At 42.2% G+C, this 20658-nt stretch overlaps 1 protein-coding gene across 4 annotated transcripts in view; it reads left to right on the forward strand.

The window, feature by feature from the left end:
• The first annotated feature begins 3004 nt into the window (after positions 1 to 3004).
• The window catches only part of hecw2a (HECT, C2 and WW domain containing E3 ubiquitin protein ligase 2a), a 45167-nt gene continuing 27513 nt past the window's right edge, over positions 3005 to 20658 (forward strand). For 3 of the 4 annotated variants that reach the window (XM_005736798.2, XM_005736800.2, XM_005736801.2), the window contains exons 1-6: positions 3005 to 3690; positions 13667 to 14288; positions 18171 to 18278; positions 18507 to 18601; positions 19820 to 19886; positions 20302 to 20471. In XM_005736798.2, coding sequence (XP_005736855.1) covers positions 13910 to 14288; positions 18171 to 18278; positions 18507 to 18601; positions 19820 to 19886; positions 20302 to 20471 — 819 coding nt within the window. In that variant the 5' untranslated portion in view covers positions 3005 to 3690; positions 13667 to 13909. The remainder of the gene's footprint in view (positions 3691 to 13666; positions 14289 to 18170; positions 18279 to 18506; positions 18602 to 19819; positions 19887 to 20301; positions 20472 to 20658) is intronic. The other variant, XM_005736799.1, reaches the window with a different exon arrangement.

The following is a 20658-nucleotide window of genomic DNA, read 5'->3' on the forward strand; positions in this document are numbered from 1 at the left end:
TAGCTGCTTACAGGAGCTTGTGCCTGCTGATGGGTGGGAACGAGTTCATGAACTTTTGAAAATGGCATCACCCCATCCTTTCATTAGGTCTCTAAAGATGCTCATTGAGGTTTGAAACATTAGTAAAAGTTAAATAGAGGTCAAGTCTTTTGCAAGGTGTCGTTTTCATTGTCCAGAAAGATTTGTTATAATTTCAGTTTCAGACATCAGTTTGTCTTCTTGCTGAACTGAACCACAGTAAGAGAAGTTTTCACCAGATTACTGCATCCCACTGCATCTTTCTTTTTCTCTTTTTTTTTTTTTAATGAGCTTGCTTCTCTGGCTCCCAAGGTGACACTCACTCTGATTGATCTCTGGAAACATCCTTTGTGCAGCTGCCAAAACCCGAGCTGCTTTTACCCCTAAAAACAGACTAGAGGCTTCAAGATGTCGCAGTAATTTAAAGTCTTAAAATCAGCCATTTTACTGGTACTTACTGTAAATTCAAGTGTTAAAAGTTATCAGCATTTGCAGAAACTTTGATTTTATCTGTATTGTGCTGAAGAGATATGAAGTGAAGCTGAACTGTGGCCTGGCTGTACTTTCATGTACGTACCAAAAGAGGGAGCAGCGAGTTGGTGTAACCTTGCATTTAATCAATAAAAAGCACATTCCTATTTACAGTGGCAGCCAAGGAAAAGGCTGGTAAACTGCTGCCCCCTGGTGGTGAAAGTTTTAGTCGTATTTCCCAGAACAAACACAAAAACCTTTAAACGACACACATCCTTGATCTCTTTTTTTGCTGTTAAGTGACAGCCAAAGAAACAACATCAGAGACAGCTGATTGTTTTTATTCATAATCATCTTCTGTACAAACTTGTGATGTTTAACAGTGTTTACCTGGTGATATGAAATGTTCTTACTGCAGTCTATAAGTGCTTTACAGTTCAGTGGTTCCACTTGTCTTGCTTCTGCCTACAGTGACTTTAATACCTGTAACCTCCTGCTAGCTGGTCCTCGTTGTGCAGAACTAGTTAGTCCTCTAACACATGCTCATACATCAGGCAGTTGGAAATGCCTTGTTTTGTTTATTCACGTTTTCTGAAGAGGCTCTGGCGTGGACGAGTATTTAATCCTCAGGTTTCTGTGTCGGTGTGTCAAAATCAGTCGCTTTGATGTTTTTATATCTCTCACATTTTTATCTGATGTGACTGTAAATGAGCAAACTGTGCAATTTTTTTTGGCACTGTTGTTGTTGGAATAAAACCGCGAAAATGACTGTTTTTGTTTTTATTCTGTAGTGATGTGATTAGTTATTGTTACAAAAGCATCCTCGGGGCAGTAACAGCTGAACTTACCTTGAGGTATCCAGAGACTTGCTGAGACATCAGTGTGATTAAGATCGATGCTTCCCTGCTCATAAAATTTAAAATTTGGTATTCAAAAGATATTTGTATGGAGGGCCAAAACTATCAAAATGAAGTATAAACTAATAAACAACACATTTTAGACATTTATTTTTATTTAATTTTTTGCAGTTTACTTTATTTTAATTTATCTATTGACTTCTCCATTGTATTTTCCTTTCATTTATTTTGATATTATTTCAATCCATCCTTACATACTGCTTCAGTCATACATATGTTTTCTTTTGAACATCCATCTATTGAACTTTCTGTGTTTATAATTTGACAGTTTTTGTAAATCAGGGCGCAGCTGAAATAAGCTTTAATTGTGATTTTAATGTGACTGAAACGATTTTAAAAGTAGTGAATGATGATTAGTAGTAGTATTTCAGGCTATACCTATAACTGTTGACCACATATCAGCGTCTCACCGGAAAATACTCTTTACACTACACTTTCATGCAACAACAAAGATTAGTATGTAAGAGATGGGCATGAGGGCACTAACTAGTCAGTGAAGTCCTGTTAAAGCCTGAAATGCAGCGTTTTCTCCACAGTCATCTTAGCTTTTCAAACCAGCATACAGCCCTAAAGTATGCCCTGTTTTATCCTCCTTTTTAACTCTAATGGGAGCATAATTTGCAAAACATACATCATTCTGTATTAAATTAGACCTCAAACCTCAAACTGCAGACTTGAATCATAATGTCATTAAGTGTCATGGATCAGGCCAGCTGAGGGCCATCTTCCCTACACAGCAGGATTATTTTTTCAGCCAGAGCAGTCTCCCCCTGCTGGTCATCAAAGCCCATGCAGTTTTTAAGAGACCGGTTCACCGTTTCTGCATTACCTTCTTCTGTTTCAGTTTGGCACTCTTGCTGCACGCCTTCTATACAGTCACCAGAGGACTGTGTGTGCCTGCCATCACCTGTTTATCTACAATCTGAATCACATTATTAAAGGAACCAAGTCAGTGTTTCTACAAACTCCACTCAATTTTACTTAACAAAAAAAAAAGTCTCTAAAATGAAATCTGTTATACCTTAATGACTACAGAGTTTTGGTGATACATACGGAGAGCTTCAGAGGCTGAAAGCAAAATAAATAAATACATAAAAATTTTAAGAAGTTTCTAATTTTTGAATATTTTCATAATTCATAACAAATTTTAAGCCTAATCATTTTTTGATGCATTTATTTAATTTTATTTAGTAGTTTATTACATTAAAGTCGCATAAATGAACCCACCAAACATTACTTTCTTGGAAAGAAAAACAACTATATTAACAATATTTATTTATTTATTTATTTATTTATTTTTCTCTTTTAAAATGACATCAGAAACAGCAGTATGCGACATTACGTGATGGCAGAGCTTCAGTTCATCCTTTGTCATTTTTTTTAACAATATTTATTATTTATAACTGCTACAGATGTTTGGTTTTTTTTTGCGGGGGGAGTAAAATTGTTATATACGTTTTTAGAGGCCCGTGAAACATGAATTTGTCATCTTGTGATATATTTTTAAATTTTATAATTCTTTGATTTTGTCAGACTTGGTCCTCTATAGAGCTTAAACGTTTTTAAATATAGTGCTTTAGTACTGTGTGTGTCTGTGGTGCAACTGTGGTGCAACTGTAGACAGGTAGACAACACTAAGCGCAGTCTCACTCTCTCTCTCGGTGGGACGTGTCCAGATTCACGCCCACTCTGGCATTTTCCCACATTAATATGCAGCGTATATACTGTACGTTATCGTCAGTCAAAAAACTACATCTCAGGCTCGATGATCCTCTGAAGAAATCCCTCCGCGCCCTGAAGAGAAGTCGCTCCTCTGCAAACACCCTGCCGTTACGCCATCCTCCGGTAGGCTCCGCTTTTCTCGTCCCTTCCTGGACTGACAGCAGCTGCTCAGCCCAGTCAGGTTTTGAGCATCTGCTGGGACTGCTGGGAGGACGTCGGCTCAGACTGCAGCGCACTGCGATGCAGAGAGGGGGGCACTGAGGCTGTGATGCCGGAGCTGTAATCCGTAAACCTGTGCGGACGGAGCGCAGGGTGGAGCTGGCGGAGTTCGTGCGCACACCTCTGGAAGCTGCTGCCGAAGAGGAGCCTCTGCAGCGCCGCAGCTTTGCACCGGGAACCCGCCTCGGTACGTGACTCCGAAACCGAAGCTGCCCCGGATCCCACAGGGAGGGGGGGCCGTAGCGCGGCACCCCGCCCGTCTCGCCTCATTTGGACCGCACGGACCTGAGCCGTGATATTCGCGCACGGAACCCACCGAGCAGCCCGCACCTCTGCGCCAAAGGTAAGCAGCTCCGCGAGGCGCGGGGGCGCGTGCAAGCGCTCGTGGCTTCCAGCAGGCAACGAGAGCCTGTTGATGATGATGATGATGATGATGATGACGATGATGAAGGTGCTGCTTAGAGTAGCTGAACGCGCCGCTGAAGCGCCGCAGCACCGACTCCGCGCTGCTGTTCGATCGATTTCTGTGTCACGCGCGTGTCTCTGCACAGACGCGCAGAAAGGGGAAAATGACGTAGGGAATTCCCACAGTAATCCAATAGCGCGCGGCGACACCTGCACATTCCGCCAGTGCGGCGCGGCCTGCTGCCGCGCGCGGCCTCGCCAGCGGCGCGCGCGCGCGGACTGAAACGATTAAAGTTGGATGCGAGCCGTTATGTAACGTGATTCTGCTGACGCGGTTCGCCATGAGCGGGGGTTACCTCCACGTCCCCGCGGCTCGGGGGTGCTGCTCCCTGTTTACGTCCACGGCGGTTCAGCTCAGCCCGACGGGATCGATCTGAATCACAATCCATGAAAGTGCAAAAACATCACCTCGTGTGTCTCTGCACTAATGAAGTCCTCACCTGTTTATTTAAGGCAGAAGGTATTGGGGACATGTGGCAACATGTGGGCTTGAATACTCAGTCTACGTTTAATTTACCTGATGTAATTTTACATGCACATTTGAATTTTTCTGTTTAATCTGTAGAGGATAAAGTTGTTGTTTCTCACACTCACAACAACTCCCTCACCACTGGATGTAGCTCAGCATGCTGTAGGACCACAAGGCTTACCTCTTTATGTAAGACTGTACATGATTTTTATGCCTCCTCCCCCTGTCCCACACACTGAGGCACTGCTGCACTCTTTGAGTGGCTCAGATATTCAAAATTCAGCATTTCAGGGAATGCCAAACCTTTAATTTGCATCATCAAAGATACAAAATTTGTTTAGTAAATTATACTCTTATACTTGTTGTCCCACATTTACTTTCTTGTCATTTGGTCACACTGGTACACTGCCATGGTGTGCCATTTTGTGGCCCAGAATGGGGGCTACCACATTAGCTACACACACCTTCAGAGTGGTCCAGTCTGACAGTGTAGATGCGCCAGCAGTGGGTTTAGTGGATCAGTGTTGAACACCAATGCTCCAGAAAGGTTCAGGGTTAGAAATGTGTTTCTAGTCCACGTAATAAATTGTGGTTGAAGAGTGTGGGACAATACATGAATGATGAATCACATTTAACGACATGATAAACACAAACATGATATTTGCAGTTTTACTGGTTTTGCTGCATTCGTGCATTGAATTCATGTTTCCATCACTGGTTTGTGGGATAAGCGAGCGGTGATAATTTTATGATAGAAACTAGTTATTTTCTGGGTCAGCTTCCAGTGTGATGATGAGAGGCAGTTTTGATTATGTAGCTTCACATCACAGCTTAGCAAAAAGCCTTTCTGACTTTCAGCCATCAGGTAGGTAAACAACCCCACAGCAGAGTTATACTGTCCCATTCAGGCCCCAATCCCCCCATAGTTCCCCCTTTAATTTCAACATATTTGTGGTCCTAATTGAGTTTTGCTGTTGTGGAGCCTGCAGTGTCTTTGCTAAATTCCCCTTTGGGAACAACTTTATTATAAATTGTTTATGCTTTGATCTGCTTTCAAGGTAGGGGTTTGGATGAAATCTGCAAAGCTGCAAGCACGCTCAGCTTTCTCAAAAATCTGATACTTGAAACAGATGCGTTACCCGAGATGAACTGGAACATGCAGAATTTCTGTTTTGCTCTTGCAAAGAAAAGAAAATTTCCCCACTTGACAGAATTTGACGAGGTTATGGGGGGAGGTTTGGTCCTGATATCTGTCCTGACTGAGACCCTACAGAGTCTTTAATGTTAGCTGCACGTAGGTCTACTGACTGAGGACTCAGTATACAAAGTAATTTGTAAAAGTGATGTGGAAAACAGCATAAACTATCTTTTTGGCTGTTTCAGTTCTACATATGCCTCTTAAATAAAGTACTATAGTAAATGCATGTGCGTTGTAATTGTTCTTTGAAAGCATATTAATATGGGATAAGTGTGATTTTCCCACTTTAATATGAACTGGATACACAGTACATTACAATTGGTGAAAAAAATAAAGCAGATGTGCTGCAGTTTGGAGAGAAAACCCCAACAATCAGATCATTTCCTGTTAGCAGCACTTAGTGACTGTAGGGAGGAAGAACTTCCTTTTAACAGGAAGAGACTGACAACAGAGCTGGGATCATGAAAGGACAGCCATGTACTGTGACATGCTAGGGATGTGAGAGGAAGATGAAAAGAAAAAAGGCAAGCATAGAGAGACCATGAATAACAAACAGGTGATATGGCTTTTTGTTTGTTGTCTACCTCACTTCCTGTTTATTTTGAAATCTTAAATGCGCTTTAGTGAGGTCATGCTTTAATGAGGTCATGCCATTTTTCTTCTATACCTCTCTATCTTAGACCGTATATTAAAAATGGCTACTGTGACATCACCTTTTGGTTTTAGACTCCATATCTTGAATCATTTAGTCTGCCACCATGTTGTCTTTTTTGGAGCCAGAGTTGACCATTTCTGGACGAGGGGTTGGAGTGCTAAGTTATCAGCTAATGCTACCAAGCTTGGTTATCAGTCTGCATCTATAAACTGGACAGGGTTATGTGCAGTCACAGATATCTACAAATTAAAGATAAGTATAAGACTGGAGGTCTCCTGATGTTAAAGAGGGAGTTCTTCCACCCCACAGTCTCCTAAGTCTTGCTCACAGGGAAACGTCCAATCGCTGGGGTTCTGGTGCTGTATGAATGAAAACGAGTTGGATATGATATCTTCAAATAGTATCATAGCAACAATTCAAATGGTATTTAACCTTTTATACAACTTTAACTATTAGTTAAGCGTTAAGGCAGGGTGTGCAGTTTTGTGGTTTGTAACAAAGTGAAGTGGAGCTGTATGGTGAGAAAGAGCTGGGTTATTGTTATCATTAAGCACCCTTATTGAGTCTTTTTTTAGATGGTTAGAAATAGAAGGAGACGATACGTCAGATGTTAAAATGGGCGAGGGATAGAGGGCTGTGTCACCCTGCAGTGATGTCACGAAACGGCTGACTGCTTTATGTGCAGGTCATCATTAATCCATGATTAACTTAACCCGCGAATAGCCAGCTGTCTCCTTTGGTTATTATAATTGTTGGTTTCGCAGATATTCACATTTCTGTAGCTGCTCTGTTAATATGAGATTCCTCTGTGGGTCTCAGCCTGATGCGCTAAGAAACTTTAGGTTTTGTGCTCGAATTTTAAGCATTTGGCTGCACAGCATAAATTTGTAATGATGGTCTGCACAGTCACCGGTGAATGAAGATGAGGAGTTAAAGTAAATAAAGAGAGCACAATACAAATGCCTCGAGTGCAGCATCTGTTTACAGTTTTTACACATCCACAAACAACCCACATTCCCATTTATAGTAAGCATTTTAAACTCGGAGATATCAATCAGCCTTCCAGCGTAAATGCTATTTTTGACTCCCCGAGGCCTGTCACATGGAGGGATACCCCCCCGAGGAGTGACTCATCCTGGACATTTACTCCCAGGGCGATGTGTTTAGAGGGAAAAAATACCCCGAGTGGGACAGCGCTGCACTTTTTCTGGGAAGTGGGAACACACCGGCACTGAAATACGTGTTCGCTCAGACTGACTCACAAAGGTGCATCTTCCAGTTTTAAACCTTTAAACAAAAGCATGTCTTCATCCACCTTTAGGGTCATCATGGAGCTCAGGGAGAGGATATTTTATGGTGCTGCATCTTTCTTGTGGATAGAAATAAGTGCTTTTAGTGTATAAAAGTTAGTTTTTTTGTGCTGGTTGTGTGATTTGTTCCTAACTTTGTGTGCCAAAGTGTGTGTGTGTCAGCAGAGGGACCCCTCTGTGCCCCTGTGGAGGTGACTGCAGCACTTTACAGCCTGACAGAACGGGCACCTTGGGGAGCTGGCACACACAAACGCACACACACACACACACACACACACACACACACACACACACACACACACACAGGCAGAGAAACAGAGGGGCAGTGAGTGAGAGGTGGAGAAATCCCTTTACTGACATCATGGCACCTACAGCTCACGGCACATATCCAGATGGTGAAACGCAGGCGGTGAATTCAGCGATTATTTTCATTATTGATTCGTTTTAATGTTTGGTGACCTGAATATGTTCCACTGTTAATTGTTTTCACCACCGAAGATCATGAAACTGGTGAAACTTGACCATCACAAAACCCGAAGTGATGTGCACGAGGAGCTGCAGGTGTAACGGGTGCATCTGTCTACGAGAAAATGATTGGTCGACAGATGATGTTGGGTCAGAGCTCCTTACGGGCGCCTATTTGAGCTCCGTGTGTGTGTCCTCAGGTCCAAGCCAAAGAAAAGCCTTGCTTGCACTTGTGTGTCAAGTACACAGACACTCAGATACCTGCACACATGAAAACACCAGAAAAGCAGCAGCAAAGGTTTTCATTTCTGATTGTCAGTTGTAAAAAAAATTTATAAAATGAAGCAACAGCTGTGCATAGACTGTATATAAAAGATGCACACACTTCCACGTCTGAAAAGTGAAGTCAGCAGGGGGCGACTCCTGTGTTTGCGAAAACAAAAATTTATGATGTTCTGATGGTTTTATGGTCTCAGTTTTCAGTTCCAAGTCTTATTGAAAGCAGCGTGATGTTCATTTTGTAATTTATGATCTCCATTAGCGTTCACAAATACTATAAAAATGCTCAGCTCGAGGCTTCACAGCAGGACTTCACGAATCAGTGGGTGGTTGTCCACAGTTTATCCAAAAAAGTGTTTTTAAATCACTGTATTCATTTTAGAGGGGGAAAGAAAATAGTTGGTTTAGCTGCACAACATGAAGAAGTAAGTCAAGTACAGTTGAATGTGCAGATCTCTGGAGGACTTAATTTTTGATCCTGCAGAGCATCTATCCACGGGTACATTTCCTATAGAGAACAAAACTTTTTGGTTTTTGTACAAGGATTTAAACATGTTTAAGCAGCCTCGAGTGGCCATGAGAGGAACTGCACTTCAACGGCAGCTTTATTCTTCAGGCCCAGAGGTTAATGCAGATGTGGTGGGACCACGAATTGGCCTTAAATCCATCTGTGTCTTTCTTACTGCCAAGTAAAGGTTTAGTAATTTGCTCAGTAACAGATGGTCACTGTCGATTTCAGAAAATGTTAATCCCACTGAGTAGAGGTGCGTTTGCTTGGGAGTATTTGCAGCGAAAGATTAATACACATTTGTTGCAGGGTATTTGCAGCAGGACAGTGTAACTTACGTGAGATAATGTGAAACAACAGAGTTTAAAGCAACAGCAAATCTTGGTAGAGATAGAGCTCAACCCCAGCTTTACCCCTTACTGTAGTGTCACTTTTTGAAGTTGTTCTGTTACTTGCTGTTTGAACCAAAGCTCCTTTTTAAACTCAGAAAAAGATAAAAAAAAATGGGGTTACAATAGACTCTTTTACAACTTTAACTATATGTAAGAAGGTTTTGTACAATTTAATAGGTCACGGACTTGACGAGTAGAACCCCGTATTTTTTATGACTGGCTAATCTATTCTGGAGGTTTGCTTCTGAATGCCTGTTAGAATGTAGTTTAATTATATGAGAGCATGTTTTATAGCAGGTATGTGCAGAATCTTAGAATTCTGACTTTAATCTCAGAATTTTTTACTTTTTTCTCAGAATTCTGAGATTAAAGTCAGAATTCTGACTTTTTTTCTCAGAATTCTGGAAAAGGAGAAGAAAAAAGATGTGCCCACTTTTTTTTTCTAGTCCCCTATACTGCATTATTTCTAATGGCCAGCAGGGGGCGACTCCTCTGGTTCCAGAAAGCAGGCAGATTGTATGGGAGTCTATGAGAAAATGAGCCTCCTTCTCACTTTCTTTAATGAGCTCTATAAATGTCTTGCTAATGAGTTTATGGTCTCAGTCACTAGTTTTAAGTCTTATTTAAAACAACATGATGTTTTTTCAGTAAAATACGATCCCATTTAAAGTAAAACAGACAATATTTGAGGGTATACTTTAAGGTGGGACCTAACTTATGATTGGCAGGTGCATATCACTTTTTTTTTTTAAAAGCAAGATGGCAGTGACTAAAATGTTCAGCCTGACATTAAAAAAAGCTTTTATTTAAAAAAAAAATACAAACACTGACATTTGTGGTTTTTGTTTTTAAGGTGTCAGAGTCTCGATTCATGTTGGAAACTGCCATTTTGCTCAGTTTTATAGGCTTTTAACTGTTAGTGAGGAGATATGTCTTGACAGCAGAAGCATGCTTTTTAGTATTAAATGAAAGAAAGGCAAAGAAAGTGTAATGAAATGGCTCACTGGTATGTTTTTGAACTGTGGTTGTGACAATAAGATACATGAGGCTTTGGAGAAGAAGAAAAGTAAATCCAGAATCTAACTAAACTAAACTCGATCAAATTCATTAATTGTTTAACCAGGGGAAAACTCATGGTGTGCGTGCAGTAGAGCGGTGCATGTGCCTTGTGTTGAGAGAACTGTGAGCTGTGCAAAGGGAGATGTACAGCCATAATGCTTCCATGGTGCCTGTCAGTCATGCCTGTCACTTGGGACGCTGGAGTTTTCCAGCTTCACAAACAACACTGAAAACGACCTGCCACGAAGAACGGCACGACAGCGATACCTGAATACCTAAACCTGCCATCTGGTTTTGGGAGCGTTCTCTGAAGAAACTCTTTTTGACAGGATGCGAGAAAACAACTATCCAGCAGAGTCTGGCACACTCCATCACCTCCTCTGCTGCAGATGTGTCTGCTGTTAGTATTCAGCGCACAGCGGTGCACTGTACAAAGTATTCAGTGCCTAATAACAGAGCAGCGCTCAAATGACGGCATTTGAGACATTTATCATCCCTGAGAAAAGCTGTTTGATTTTGGGGTTCTCATGCAAGGCTTTATCTATATTCACCTTCCTGAGAATCAATCGCTAATCCAGGTCAAACTGTGCAGGGCCGGGCTTCGGGATTATAATGGGAAGCAGGAGTCTTTTCAAAGAAAAAAAGCACTGGAATGGGTCCAGATTACTTAATGCTGTCTCCTGAGGTCATGGTTTGTTCTGTGCTGTTTGGAGCTGCTGCACGCACTCCTCATCCTCTCTATTTTAGTGAGTAGCCACGGCGTCTCCCGCTACACATCGGGGTTAGACAATGCCTGGCAAGAACTGCAGGAGGGGGCCGATTGGACCACAGGAGCCCTTACATAACCACCAAGCAGCTTCATATCTATTTATTTTTTAACTGAAGATGCCTCTGCTTGCTTATGAATGTTACCTCTCTCCCCTGCTCGTGCTATATGACTTTGGCCATGTGAGCACGTGATCTGGATTTACGTATTCCTGCATCTGTGATGAAGGTTTTATCCTGCCATAAATCCCTGTACGAGGTCTGGGCTCGGTAATCTCGTTGAGTCAGGGACGTCCAGGCTTTCCTCATGACAAATGCAACAGATCTTATTTCAGCATCAGGCCCGGGATATTTCAGAGACACGCATGAATCACCTTCAGATTGATTTCCTGCTTTGCATGGTCAAGAGTTTCAGCTTACCTCATGGTCTTTGAGTGGAAATGAAACACTAATGAGAATGTAGTGAAAGACAGAAAGGAAGATGGTATTACTGATAAGAGGAAGCATTTATAATAGCAGCTGTGTGAGGTTTATAAGACTCAGTGTCACTTTCAATTTGATTCTTTTAGTCAACAAAGAAAGATGGAAGTAGACAAAGGAAAGGAGAGAGCGTATGGCTGGAAAAAACACACTAAAATCAATGTTTAAGGAATATTTCAACATAATTGGGATGGTAAAAAAACCTCAAACACCCTTTTTCTGTGCTCCTATATGGAGGACCAAAACTGCCAAGATTACAAATAAACTTTTTTAAAAAAAATCCATAAATACAAAAATAAAATAAATTTACTATTACTGTTGACTTCATAGTTAACTAAACAGTTTAACAAACAATTACATACTATTTAGGAATATCACTATACCAAAATACAAGTAGAATTACATGATTCTCGATGCACTAAAACAAAATGATTGTCCCAGTGCTTAAAGATAAACTGTTTTATTAAAAGTCATTTTAAATCGCTGACATAGTGACATGGAGCAAAGCTGATTTCACAGTGCCAAATGAAAAACCAGAAAACATACGCTGATACCAAAACTTTTAGCCTATATCAGGAGCTTTATATAGGGGAGAGCAGATATTTGGGTTCCCAGCTTCATTGTGCTGAACTCCAGCAGGTAACTTAGGTGAGGTTCAGGTTAGAGTGATCCTTTAAGACGATGGAGCCGGGCAAGCAGCTGCATGGGCCACCATAGGGGCAGCCTGGTCAGCGAACTAACCAGTAGGGAAAATGTTAGATAGGACCGTTGCAAGCTATTTATTAGCTAGTTATTATTAGTCATTAACCAAACTTTCAGAATAAAAGCGTGGTGATTATCCAATAATATGCATGTACATTTGGGTGGAAGTTAAGACTGCAAAGGTAAAGAACTGAAATGTCAATGTATCTATCTATCTATTTTTTTTAATGTAATAGCCTACATTTATTTAAATTTTGGGGTGCATTTAATGGCATAATTATTTACTAAGTCGTTTATTTATTTATTTTTCTCCATAGTTCTTTACAGTCATTTTTATTTTTTGGTCCAGATTAAAGAGCAAGCAGTGAGTTGTAGACCTGGTTGGCAGATTAAGTTACTTCTGGAGACTCGGTTTCATTTCTTTGACCTCCACCAGGTCACCCGCATCCTTTCTGCAGCTGGAGTTAGGTTTTGATTTTAAGCCAAAAGGTGTTACCTTTCAAATTAAATCTCATAGACATAGTTTTTGTTTGAGTGTCACAAATAAGAGACGTCCTACCTGTAACCCTAGCAGGCTGCAGTGACTTATCATAAGATAAAATGAAGCTCAGACCATCTAGTGATTCTTGTTTTTTTTTTAATACCATTAGTCTGACAACCCACTTTGAGGTCTGCAGACGAGCTGACAGTTTTAAAATGTTACCAGCGGCTCGGTTCTCGAGGCATACTTCAAATACCACAGATATCAAGCTTAGCTGAGACTGCAGCCCACATTATTTTCCAGTGACTGCACCAGGCATGCGTTAGCTAAATATTACCAAACCTTTTCTGCCCTTAAGAAAAGAAACACACATTTACCGCTAATGCTCCTCAGTCTAACTGAAACCAGCCTCCCCCTGGCTAGACTCTGAAGTCACATGGCATCCTTTCTTTAAAAACAAAATGGCTGTGGTTGAGACTCTGACAGCGCTCCCAAGACACTTCCCAAACTGGCATCTGCTGATTGAAGAGCTTCCTGGGAGGCAGATACAGCTGCTTGTCGCCTCTCTCCTTTCTTTTACTGAGGCAGCCTACACTGACTGAAACCTTGTTGTAGACACGTGTGTGTGTGTGTGTGTGTGTGTGTGTGTGTGTGTGTGTGTGTGTGTGTGTGTGTGTGTGTGTGTGTGTGTGCTGTTTTAAAGATTTCCTTTTCCAGTGGTCTCGTAGAGATAATGCATTCCAAATGAGATCATTTCAGCCTGCTCTTCTCCTCATGTGGGCTGAGTGTTTCTAGCAGAGAGCGAACACACGGTACACATCGTTCATCATTCAAAGAAGTAAATAGTGCATTAAATTAATGAAAGAAAACTTAAAATGAGTGTTGGAATGGTGATGTTGGAAGAGGAAGGTGCCGGGTTACTTGTGTCTGTGACGACTTCTTTGACAGCAAACAGCCGCTCCGGTGACGGATGTTTGTTCAGCCATTTGTTGATTGCAGTTCGCGCCGTGCAATCACTGCTTTTGTTGTGCCGGAGCAATTTTGTAGCTCACTGAGTTTTGTCTGTCTTTCTTTTCTTTCTCCATCCTCAGGTTCTTAATGCCACTGGATAACATGAACTAAGTAAAGAGTCGACTGTTTGGCTTCATTAAGGGACGAAAACGGATGAAAATGCACAGCTTTGTGGATCAGGAACCCACACATCACTTCTAGACAAGAGGCAGATAAATCAGAAACATGTGTCATCGCTTTGGTGACCGTCCGGCTCAATAAGAAGCTCATCTCTGCCTCTACTTCTCGGCTCTACTCATTAACTGCTTTCACTTGTTGCCAACATGCGTCCTTCCCTCGCCACAGCGGTCCTGCCACCCAGGACCCGTTCCCACAATCCACCCAACCTGTCCGTTGGGGGCCGCGAACACCTGTCGGCCCCACGAAGGCGCAGCCCGCATCTCCGGCACACCCTCAGCCCAGAGAACCTGCGGACTCTGGCGGAGAGGGGCGGGGCGGCTGTAGATACCGTGTCCGTGGTGAGCAGCCCCATCGGGCTTCCGCGGGCAAACAGCGACACTGACCTGGTGACATCCCAGAGCCGGTCCTCGTTGACAGCGTCCACTCTGGAGTACACGCTGAACCGTGGCCAGAACCTCGTCATATCCTGGGACATAAAGGAGGAAGTGGATGCTACAGACTGGATCGGGCTGTACCACATCGGTAAGATGATGCAATGGCAAGTAAAGGAACTTTAATTTGTGTCAAATCTCAAGTCAGTGCCTCCCAGCACATTAAGAAACATTACAATATGGCTACATTAGAAAATTATTGGATTCAGAAGGAAATGCAGCAAGGCGATGATCCTGGTATCTAAACATAGGTAAAAAAGCTGTTTAATAAAGCCGCCTATCCAACACAGTGATACAAGCCTTGAAAATTTACACAAAATGCACTTTTTAAAGTTTTCTCCACTAAATTATGAGAAAACCAATCAATCATCCAGGCTACCAGTGATTTTTTCTGCTCATCAGAGACATTAAACTGGGGCATTTTATTCAAACTATGTTAGATCACAAAATGTTGATGCTCAGAACTGCTTATAAATAAAAAATGTGCGAAAAAAACGGATTTGGCTTCAGATTGTGAATTCTGTTGTGTGTGTAAAATGGATCATAAATTGAAAATGTCATGTGGACTTATCTCCTATACTTACGACATATCCTGGAGAGAAAAAAAAGATTACATTTCTGTAACTCTAAAATATTACACTTAGCTTGAGCACAGAAGTTTGCTTGGTTTCATTAAATATCCTAAAGTTACTGTAGAAAAGCAATCAGCTGATTCTGAGGGGGTCAGATGGGAGCTTTTCTCAGATTTAATCAGTCTTATATGGGGTGACCTGAAAATGACACACGTCTGGGACAGCTTATCTCTCAGATCAGTGTTGATGCTGTTATAATGCTGATATCTTTGCAGAGGCGAGGTGTATGTGCTCAGACAGTAGAGCAGGTCCACTGATTGGAAGGCTGGCGGTTCGATAGTGTTCGTCTTCATCTCAGGGCACTGTCATTGCAGCCTAAACTGAACTTAAGTTTTGCATATTAATAAGCTCAACACTGGTGTTAACGCAAGGGGTAGCAGACCTGTTTATCCACTGTGCTCTTCTGAGCTCATCTTTGTAGCTGTTTTTAGGTGATGCCAGCCCCGATGGCTCATCATACAATCTACTCCCTTTGATTTTAAAAGTAAAACACGCCTGGCTTTCTGCTTTCCATTGTTAAAAGTACTGCTAATACCCAATATAGACCTGGAAGGGTGGATAGAAGAGGTGGTGGCATTATATGTCAATATATGTCAAATCCATTGCTAGTGACTCTGTAACTCTGACAGTCCATAAGGGTAAAGGCTATCAACGTGGGTGTCACATATTGGTTGGCTGTTACAGACCCCACTCGCCTCAGATGTTTTTCTGCAGAAAGAGTCCTCAGCTTTCAGGGTATGCTGGATTTAGCAAATACAGGGCCTAGAAACTCGAGTCTAATCCAGAGTTAGTTTAGCTGTTCAAATTGTTGTCTTTATATTTAAGAATTTGGCAAAAGTATAAAAAACTAATATACCACTGAAAGGAAACTAAATTAGACTATAACACTCAAATCTACAGTTTGATTGCTCTGGACGTTTCGATAGGTCGATAACTAGCTCTAAATTTTGAGATAATAAACTAAAATTTTGACTTATGGTTAAGAAAATGTGTTTTCTTTATTGGCCTCCATAAATTTCTTCCCACTTCCCACGTATGTTATCAGAACGCGCCAGCTAAATTATTGTTTTTCCCAGTCACTTTAACTTTTACGTGTATTTTTACCACTGAATCTGTTTTGCTGAACTCTTTGGCAGCTCGCCGTCATTCAGAGCTGACTTGACCCTGCGTGTCCTCGAAGCTTTTCGGCTGATCCTGATGTTTTGTTATCGAAATCTGTCGATAGCTTGGTGCAGAGTCTCATGCAGGAGCTTCCAGCAGCGAGTCAATACTGAAACATTAGCTGTTGAGACTTTACACCGGGCCTGGAGGCTGAGTCAACGTGTCACGGCTCTGCCTCGGTGTACGATAACACACACACCATCACAAAGCACGCACGAGCCGGGTGGTCTCCAATAATGTCCGCTAATCCTGCTTAGAGACAGGAATCTGACAGGGAGGAAATCCGTCGACCTGAGTGCTGAAGAGGGCTATCGGGCTCACGCAGATCTGTCCACGATGGTGAAAGCTAATACAGGAATCAGAGTGTGAAACCAGCACACCGGTGATCAGTCCACTCTGTTTTGATCACGTAGTAAAGATCCAAAAGAGATCTGCTGCTCTGTGATTGAAAGCAGATTCTTATTCTTATTTTTTTATGTCTGAAAAATCTAAGTGTGGTGTACTGTCCACCATGCGTGTTTACACACTGCTGTGATCTCAGCTTCTTAACCCCCTCTTTCAAGCTATTTTTATTGGCTGTGCACACATGGCTGGTATGGGGCTTATGGGAAATGGAGTATTTCTAATGGTGCTGAGGTATTTAGCACAAATATTAAAAAGTGCACAGAAGCGAAGCTTGAAGTTGCTGGTTGCATATGTGTGTGTGTGTGTGTGGGCCTAATAATAAGCTGTAAGTATAAACATCCAAAATTGCACCGTGATCCAGCACACACATCAGGTGCACACACAGGTAACCATTAAAAAGTATCCCACTCTTGCACGTCTTTTAAGACATAGCAGGCTAGAATCTGTGCAAATATACAGAATATTTTACCTCATAAGCCAAATTTTGCTCAGGATACAGCAGTCAAATGCCCTTTTGGAGCAAAGTTAGTGTGAAATTACTGCCTAATGATAATGTTAACCTGCTGCACGGCAGCTCATAATAAGCCAGAGTGTTACCTTCATCTGGGTGCACAGATATAATACTCCAAATTGGCACCCCGTGGTTTAGGCGTTAAATTTCCTAATGAGGGGCTGCGAGGACATTAATCAGGGTCAGATGTATGCATGAGTCTCTTCTGCGTCATGGTGAACCCAGTTTCCAACTCAAGTTAAATTTTTGTTTCTAGCATAGTTTTTGAAAAATATTCTGACCACATTAAACACGGGGATCTCTGCCACGGTCATAAATTTGCCTTTTCATTGTTCACTGAAGCAAATAATGAACGTTGTCTCTTTACCCCAGATAATTACAAAGTGACGTTGAGGGAGAACTCCAACTCTGAGAGCTGTTCATCAGCATGATGGACTGTGTTAGTGATGGATAATGAGCTTCAGAAAACAATGGGCGCCTTTGGTTTTGGAAAGGTCAGACAAACCTGCCGCACAACAGACGGCAGTAAATTCTGGACGGCGTGAAATTACTCCTATAAAGGACTCGACTTCGTGATGGTTTTAACTTGTTTACCAGCCGATCAGTTTAATTTCTGTTGACCTCTAAGACTTAACCCATCTGGATAAGCTGATTACATTTTCCAGACATTTCCTTCCTTGTTGGAAAAACTGTCTGGGAGGAGGAGACGGTGCAAACTGCCGATGCCTGGTGGGGCGTCAGGTCACTTCATATCGATCATAAGGCCGCCAGGACTTCATTACCTTCTCCGGGGTCTTATACCCCAGAGGAGACACCACTTTCCTTGACTAAGCAGACATTCAATGATAAGCTACCTGCCCTCCCCTCCTCGCCTCCCCTTCAGACACACTGGCATGCTCACACACACACTTCCACCAGTCAGCTGAGTTTGGTGCTTCATTAATCTGTGCGCAAAAGTGCTACGTACAGCGGAATTCCCCCTCCCCGTTTTTAACTCAGAGGAAGTTTGGAGTTTGTCCTTCTGTTTGGAGGTTACAGGGAGGCTATTTTGGGAATGGATTTCACTGATTAAAGGCAAACTTGTGTTTTGGAAGACAGAGTCCGCAGACTAAACACGCTGAAAGGCAGAACAGTTTTGCACTGCAGCGGCACAATGCAGAGCATGCTGTTTGATTTAACTCACATTCTTTGGTCTAAAAATAAATGCTGCAAGAGCCGGATGTGTCTAAAGCAAGAGTGAACTAACACATTTACCCTCCTGCAGATGAAACCAGTCCATCCAACGTGTGGGACTGCAAGAACAGAGGGGTGAATGGCACCCAGAAGGGTCAGATCGTGTGGAGGCTCGAGCCCGGGCCCTACTTTATGGAGCGTAAGTTGGTTATTGAAAAGTATCTCTGCACTTCTTGCAGTTCTTGCTATAAAATATTTAAAATGATCTAAATGGCCGCCAGTGATGATTTAGACCTCACTGAGTGTAAAAATTACCTCCAAATCAAAGGAGAACATTTAGAATGAACCTCCAGGTGCAGCTGAGCTTTAAAGATTTTTCCATGTGATGTTTTTAAAGGGCTGTAACTCTTTTTTGCTTCCTCTGCAGCTGAGACAAAGATCTGTTTCAAGTACTACCACGGAGTGAGCGGAGCCCTGAGAGCCACGACCCCGTGCATCACTGTGAAGAACCCAGCAGTCCTGGTGTGTGAGGGAGGGATCGCACTGATCAATCACTCTGAGATTTATACATGTGAAGTCTGGAATATGGTGGGGATAGCTGGTTATGATTATCGTGATTGCAATAGCTCCAACCATAAAACAACAAAACAAACCAGACTTAAATATCATTAATGTCCCCTTCAAGTTCATATCCTTTAACACCTCTGGACTGCATCCAGCTGTTTCTGTTATTTGTGGATGCTTTCCTGGGATTCCAGTTCTTGGTATTTGTACGTATGTGTGCTGAATTTCATCCTCTGTATTAAACGTGAACTCTTGAATTTCTGACAAAGCTGCTGCGCAAAGTTGAGATCTTTACAGGAGGATTTTGCAGCAGGACTCCTCTCTAACAGCTCTGAATGGTGTTCCCACGGCCTTCCTGACCGGATGTACCATGTTTCCGCTTGGACATTGTGGAGCTCAAACTACCATTTGATCGCTGAGTCGGAGACATGAAAGTTGAGTCAGTGGGAAATCGTCTGTGAGAGTTTTTTGACAGCAGTAATGGAAACCTACCCTTCTTTACCAGGCGTGGTTCTTTGTCACTTCCTGTTTTTAAAATAAAACCTGAGTTGAAGACTCATGGTTGTGACACACCAGGAGAGAATCCCAGATGCTCAGATGGAAGCGGTCAGAATGGACTTCCAGGATATGACCTAAAGCAAGCAGCAAGCCTGGAAGTGCTCCTTTGAAAGGAAGATCAGCTTTACTCAGGAGTCGTGGACCTTCTCCAGTTTCTGAAAATAGCAGATGTGGGTGGTTTTTGGATATTTCAGTATGCAGGACTGATTTTGAAGCCATTTATTTCACGTTTCTGCACGTTGAGCTATCAAACAATGAACTGCCTTCATTGGCTCACTGTCTGCCTTAAGAAATCCTGTTATTTATCATTCTCAATAATGGAGCCTAACAGTGGTTTATATGGCATGTTTCATACTTTTCAGTTGATTGATGACTCAATATTGAGTCGTCTGTGACCGTAATCAATCCCACATAAATGCTGAGATTTGGCTCCTCGCTGATGCACTGCTGTCTGCGTTCAGTTCTAATTTATTCCCTCAACCTTCAAAGTCGTGTCCACAGTTATGATTTAAATTCCTGTGAATTCAGTAGGACGTGTGTGTGTTTGTGGTCCTTGGAAAATATGTGCTCCATGTGTTTTATAGCATCTAAAGTGTGATGTTGTCTCTTCTATCTCAGGTGGAAGGGCTGGCTGAGCAGGTCGGAGTCGAACATCCTCGTAAACTGATCAGCTTCACTTTGACGGGTGAGTTTAGCAGTTTTGCTAAATGCCTCTTTGCAAATATTTCCAAATCTGGAAGAGCCACACCATAAATCCCAGAACAGATGCTTGGATTTTAACGGAGTGATCCATCTTATCTTCATCTGTGTCTTACAGTCCCTTTGGGAAACACTAGAGTAAACTCGAGTAAACACAGAGGCCTTGGTATTGAAGGGTTTTTTTCCCCACCAGAGAGACTCTGAAGTTTTTATCAGTTTCCCAATGATGATATCAGGTTCAGTTTAATTCGTTTAAAAGAATGGGATGTCCACCTCACTTACCCAAACGACTCGCCTTTGTTAGCCATGATGCATCTGCAGGTCAAGCCGTGCACAAGCAAAGGAGCGAGAACAATCCTTTGCTTTGATATTCGTCTCTCTCGTCATCTGTTTTGTTGCAGACCTGCGTGCTACTGGCCTGAAGAAGGGGATGTTTTTTAATCCTGATCCGTACCTGAAGATGTCAATCCACCCAGGGAAGAGGAGCGTGTTCCCCGTCTTCAGCCATCACGGGCAGGAACGCCGATCAGCTATCATCGCTAACACCACCAACCCCGTCTGGCATGGAGAGGTGACGTCGTTTAAACTTTTTCAAGCTCTTTTTGAATGCTACTTTGCACTACTGTTTATTAAATGCATTTATATTAAAACAGGGGACTATATCATGCCACAGGTTTTGATAGACTGGCATCCAGGATTGGTATTTAATACAGACTGATATTGGTCTGTTTTTGGCTTTTGGCTAACCTAAAGATAAA

The sequence above is a fragment of the Pundamilia nyererei genome, unplaced genomic scaffold (assembly GCF_000239375.1).
Source record: "Pundamilia nyererei isolate P.nyererei 1_Seehausen unplaced genomic scaffold, PunNye1.0 scaffold00071, whole genome shotgun sequence".
NCBI classification, from domain to species: domain Eukaryota; kingdom Metazoa; phylum Chordata; class Actinopteri; order Cichliformes; family Cichlidae; genus Pundamilia; species Pundamilia nyererei.